Here is a 5,842-nt window from a genome sequence, read left to right on the forward strand (position 1 = left end):
GTGGCCTTCCAGCCCAGATGCAGGAGGCTGACCATTACAGAAAGCTTTGAACATTGTTGCTTAGCTTCGGATCTGCAGACAACAAAGTTGCAGTGGAAAATTCCCCAGCTACTCCCTCCCCAAAGACCCGGGCTATAAAACTTTCCACCTCTGGCCCGGACAGCGTGATTTCGTGGGTCCCCGGCTGGGGATCCGTAAACCTGGCCCAGGAGCTCGGGATGCTCCTGTCCCTTTCACTGTACTCCCCTCCCTCCGGGCGGTGGGGCTTCTCTGGCTCCGTTTAGGGACCCGTGAACCTCACCTGGGAGCTGTGAAATAAACCTTGGAAATCGTTTTCTGCCTTTGCCTTTTTTTCTATCTTTAAATCTCTCTCTCTTTTCTTTCTGTTGCCAAATCTACCTTACAATCGATCTTCACTGTTTTGAAGTGAGACAAGAAAACAGTCTTGAGGAGAAAGACAACTGTACACGCTTGGACAGTGTTACTATTAACCTGGTAAACGACAGCGTCATCGGCATTGTCTTTGGGAATCCTATTACCAAACTCCGAGAACACTCAGAAAAGGGTTAGAAACCGGTTCTCTGCTTTGACTTGTCAGCGGTTCAAATACCACCCTTTTCACGAGCGGGCACTGACGACTTGCTGTGAGCTGTGACGGGGACTCGGTGTGGTGGGCCTCTGTCATCTGATCACGTGGACAATGTGTCCGTGTCTGAGCGCTTCAGAGACGCCTGTGTGGCCTGCCCCTCGCTCTGCGGCTGCTCTCCTGCAGCAGACCGGGCACACAGTTGAACAGTCCAGAGTGACGCTCCTTTCTCTGCTTGGTCCAGCAGTGGTTTGGTTTCGTTTGTAAACGCAAACAAAGGCCCAGGGAGAGCGTGGTTTATGAGGTCCTTGTTCTGGTTTTCTGTAACCGGGTATAACCTCGGGCCTAGGGGCCTGTGTTCCCCAGTCGTGGCTTGGGGCCATCAACCCTTTGGGCCCAGAACACACCCACTGCCAGAAATGTCGAGTCTGAGCCGGAGAGTGGCCAGGGCCCTTTGGGCCACTTCTGCAGACAGAGCACTGCCTGCTCTCCCTCGCTGTCACTCGCCCGCACGGAGTAACAGGGTGAAGGGAAGCCAGGATGAACGCACCTGGTCCATGGGGTGGGGGGACACTGAGGGCCCCACCCCTGGACTCCCGCTCTCGGGCCGCATTGCCCCTCCTCAGCTCTGGTCTGCTTGCACAGAGGTTTCTGTGCTGCGGAGCGGCGGGCAGCGCTTTTGCATATGGAAGCCCTGGCAGGGGGCTGCCCATGCCAGCTGAGGGTCACCTGCCTGCTGCTGCAATTGTGTGTAATCATCGATTCAGTCTGTTCCACCCAGCAGGCCTCAGATGGTCATCACAAGATAGCACATGGGAGGAGCACATGCCAAGGGTCGGCCTGCTTATCCGAGTCTGGAAGCTGCCACCCAGGTCTGCCTGCTTGTCTGAGTTTGTTCGCTGCTGCCTCACTCCTGTGTCTGAGAAGCATGCGTCCTAGCAACGGTTGGCCCTCCCTGTCTGCGTGCTGTTTGTGAAGGCGCTGGAGGGCTACTGCTCTGACCTTGGGAAAAGCCCCGAAGGTCGCCAGCAGCTGTCAGCAGGCTTGTGTTGTCAGCCTGTGCCCCGTCATGCCGCTCTGCGGTTTCCTGAAGGCATGGGTTGCACACGTCCCGTGTGGCTGTTCGCACAGGGAACTTGGAAAGCAGGGCCCCGCAGTTGGGTCCCTCTTGTCATGCCTGCTTGGGGGGCGTTGAGGAGCCCTGGTGGTGCCCTGGGTAAGGCGTTGGGCACCTCACCCCATGGCCGGCCAGCAAAACCCCCCAGTCTCTTTGCGGGAGAAGCACAGGGCTGTCTGCGCAACAAGGATGTGCAGGCATGGAGCCCGGCTGAGCCGCGGGGTGGGATTGACTTGGGGCAGTGTGCTGGGGCTAGGGTGTTAAGCCCACAGGGTGGCGGGGATGAGGGGCAGGAGAGTTGGAAGACGCTGCAGTGACATGAGAGACAAAGGGGTGAATGGCCACTCAGGAAGGCCGGGCCGAGCCAGAGTGCACACATCCGGGAACAGGTCACTGCGCTGCGTGACTTGGTGGCAGATTCGTAGAGAGCTGCTGTGTGACCAGGCTCAGTTGCAGCAAGGCTTCTGGTGCTGGGCCTCTGGAGGCTTACCAGCTGGGTTGGCTGTAACGGCCCAGGTTCGCACCCCCAGTAGACCGGCTGTGCAGACCAAGGGTCTCCGGGTGACCCTGTCCCTGGAGCTGTGTGTGTTTCCTGTGTGCATGGGGACACACCTCCCTCCAAACCATAGGTTCCTAGTCGCATTGGGCTGATGCCCCCACCACCCTCCTGTTCTGTAGCCTGTCGTCTGAGGTGAAGTGCAGGGTGTGCAGGAGCCGTGGTGGGTGCTCCATGCAGTGCGAGCCACAGGGTCGACAGTTTGAAATGGCCAGCCACTGAAGAAAGGCCCACAGGGGCAGCTCTGTCCTGTCCTGTGGAGTTCCCGTGAGTCTGCCTTTTGAACCTGCCTTGGCAGCCTTCCTGGATGGTTCCCCGGGGTGGGACACCTGGTTTGCAGGCACGTTCCTTTACTGATGCTGCAGACTCGTGTACGCACGCTGATAGGGGCTGTGCTTGTAAACCTGCGTGTTTGACGGTCAAACCCTAACTCTCTGTCTCTCCTGTAAGCGGAAAAGAGAAGTGCCGGGAATCACGGGCGGCAGTCTTGACGACACGACCTGCTCCAGCACCAAGACGGACGAGACTCCCCAAGGCCGTTGTAAGTGCAGGTGCCGTGGTGCTCCCGTGTCCCCCTCCGCATGCGGGACATGTTAGGCAGGAGGCCACACACCCAGGCTGGGTGCTGCACGCTGTCCCTGGCCATATGCCGAGTGGTCACAGGGACAGACACTGAGCAGTGGCACAGCAGAGCCACATCCCAATTCTGCAGTCTGTCCACTTCCTCCTGCTGACCCCTGACTCCAGGGGATGGTCAGGGTCAGGCCGTGGCTTCCACTGGATGTCTCAAAGCTCGTAGAGCGAGAGCATGTTGCAATGCCGAGCTAGGTGCCTCTGAAGCTCAGATGCTGTGTGGGGGGAGCAGCTTGTGGAAAGGGCACACTGGCTGGGCTCTGGCCTGTGGCTGAGCGGCCTGTCCTGTAGGTGGTCACCCGGGGTACGGGGCCAGTCCTGACTGGCAGGCACACCTGTGGGCAGCTCAGCAAGAGAAGAACAGGGTCCCCCTCTGTGAGAAGCAGTACCAGGCTTTCTGGTTTGTTTCCTTTTGTGATTTCCGCTTACTTGCCCTCTGTGACTCTTGGCCTTGGTGGGGTAGTGGCTTTGCAAGTCAGCTGTTTGAAACCACCAGTCTCGCCTGGGGACAAAGATGAGGCTTTCTACTCCCGTGAAAAGTTAGTCTTGGAAAGCCATAGGGCAGTTCTACTTTGTCCTCTGTGGTCGCTAAGAGTTGGCAGCGACTGGATGGTGGTGGGCGGGGTTTGGCTGGTGTTCATTACTTGGTTGGCCCTGAAGCGACTCGCGATCTCTCACTGGGGGAGTACACCAAGGGCAGTATCTTTGGAGGTGGCTGTCCCCTTCCGTGGGCTCCTGCTTTTGGAAAATGGCGACCACAGCGAGTCCGCTTCACTCCTGTGTAGGCCGAGCACCACTGCCTTCTCCAGGCCCTGCTCTCCCCTTGCCCTGCCAAGGCCTTAGGGGATTGGGCCACGGGCTGACCCTACAAACAGCCCTGTCCCGGGAGCTGCCCGTTTGTCAGGACAAAGACCTCCCATCTGCCCAGGTCTGAAGGGAGCGCAGTGGGCGGGGTGGGTTCGGCTGTCATCTGCGCCTGAACGTTGCGTGGAAGGCACCAGACGCATGGGATTTGATGCCTGAACAGTTTCAAATTGTGCTTCCTTAAGACACATGATTTTTACACCTGCAATTTATTGATGACAGAAGACCCATAGGTGATAGAGACCAATTCAGACTTTTAGACCTTATTTTCAAAAGATTATTCATCAAATTCCCCAATTTTCAAATTAACTCTGAGTTGTTACTTAAGTGCAGTTCATTTTCCCATTGTAATTCATTTCCCCCCTGAGTGTTTTCTTGTTTAAAGTTCTCATGGATGAGGGCACTGTTGCCTGAGGTGGTAACGTGTGTGGCTCTGGTCCTTGGAAGTGTCACGTGCTTCATGAGCACTTTTACCCCCAAACACGGTTCAGGACACTCAACCATGTCCTCCCTGCGGCCTCTCATTGTGGACTGTCTGTCGGCTGTTGGGAGATGGGAGAGTTCCTGATGCCCGGGATCCATGTCATCCGCAGGGGTCTGTGGAACATGCCTGCCTGGCAACTCCCAACACCCGGGGGCTCAGAAGAGCGTCCCAAATGTACTTACGTTAGTTTCCAAATAGGAAGCTCCTTCCCGTTCCTCTCAGAGCGAGGAAGCCCTCATGGCACAGTGGGTTACATGGCAAGCTGCCACAGCAAGGTTGGTGTTCAAACCCACCAGCCGCTTGGCAGGAGGAAGCGGAGGCTGCCTGATCCTGTAAAGCTTCATAGCAGTGCTTCTCAAAGGGGAAAACCCACGTTGACGTTGTTTGGTGTGAGCTGACTGCCAACTCAGTAGAAGCTTCAACTTCTGGAGAAAGTGAAGGGGTCTAACTTTTAAACTGAAGGCCCAGTGGAGTGACCATGTGCGGTTTAACCTGAGAGCCACACTGGTCATCCTCACTGCTCTGCTGTGGAGACGCCACAGTGACCCTTCCTGTGCCCGGGCCTGGCACTGCTCCCCTGCCCCACCTCGCAGGCCAGCAGCTATGGCAGGGAGCACCTTGCAGCTGGGTGCAGGTGTGGGGAGACTGTCGCTTTGATGGTGTGGAATCCACACCCACAATAGTCATCAGTGCTGCGCAACCTGGGCCTCTGGGTGTGGGACCAGTGTGTGGACAATTGTAGACACGGTGTCAGACATGGCCACAGACTCAGCTAGATACAGACACAGCTAGACACAGCCAGGCTGCCTCCATCTGATGAGACACTTTCCTAAAAGGCTCCTTGTCTGGGATGTATTTAAATTCCTAATCAGAAAGGCTTTCCAATTTGGTACCACCAGGGATACTATGGCCCAAAGTGTAGCTAGCTAACTGAGTGGGCCCTGCCAGGGCAGGGCTGGGTGCCGGTGGTCAGCATGCTTTCTGGAACCCAACCTCCCTGGCCCAGGGGGTCGCCGTGGTACCTCGGTAGCCAGCCTTTGAAGCCGAACATTTACAGCTTCCTATTCCTTTTGTGAAATGATAATTAGTGATTTAAATTTTTCTCCTTTTTTCCTGAAGGTTTGCGGACCAGAAAGAGGGTCCGGAAGTAAGCTCGAAACTGCTCCTCCCCTCCCAGGCCCCTCCCTCCGCTGGACTGCCCTTTGTGCTGTTTAAGTGTCTCCTTTTCCTGTGAGTCTTATGAGGGGGCGGGGTGGGGTGTGACAATTAAATAGGTCTTTGAAAAGCATCTGTAAACTTTTTTTTTATTAAAATAAATACTCTGCCAGTTTGCTAATGGCTAATTTATAAAGCTTGGCAGTCTTCCGCCATCATCCTCTCCTGAACCTGTGGGGGTGAGGTTTCGGGCCCTGGCGGTTATGTTGTGGTGCCCACTGTTCTACACCCCGTGCACTCTGCTGTAAGAAGAACTTTGCCGGGTGCTGGTTTTGTTCAGGCAGCAGGAGCTACGGGTGAGGAAGGGCCACGGAGGTAAGCAGTGAGGTGAGTATTCCTGAGAGGCAGACACTGCACCTGGAAGAGTTGGACCACGTAAGGCTGCGT

The 5,842-nt window shown here is 56.1% G+C and overlaps 1 protein-coding gene across 2 annotated transcripts in view; it reads left to right on the top strand.

Annotated features, from left to right (window-relative positions):
- The window catches only part of VRK1 (VRK serine/threonine kinase 1), a 44,539-nt gene extending 38,968 nt beyond the window's left edge, over positions 1-5,571 (top strand). For both annotated transcript variants that reach the window (XM_045288205.1, XM_045288206.1), the window contains exons 12-13: positions 2,710-2,800; positions 5,360-5,571. In XM_045288205.1, the coding sequence (XP_045144140.1) occupies positions 2,710-2,800; positions 5,360-5,391 (123 nt within the window). In that variant the 3' untranslated portion in view covers positions 5,392-5,571. The remainder of the gene's footprint in view (positions 1-2,709; positions 2,801-5,359) is intronic.
- Positions 5,572-5,842: the final 271 nt, after the last annotated feature.

Source organism: Echinops telfairi, unplaced genomic scaffold (genome assembly GCF_000313985.2).
Source record: "Echinops telfairi isolate 266 unplaced genomic scaffold, ASM31398v2 ScPeMD7_18;HRSCAF=68, whole genome shotgun sequence".
Classification (NCBI taxonomy): domain Eukaryota; kingdom Metazoa; phylum Chordata; class Mammalia; order Afrosoricida; family Tenrecidae; genus Echinops; species Echinops telfairi.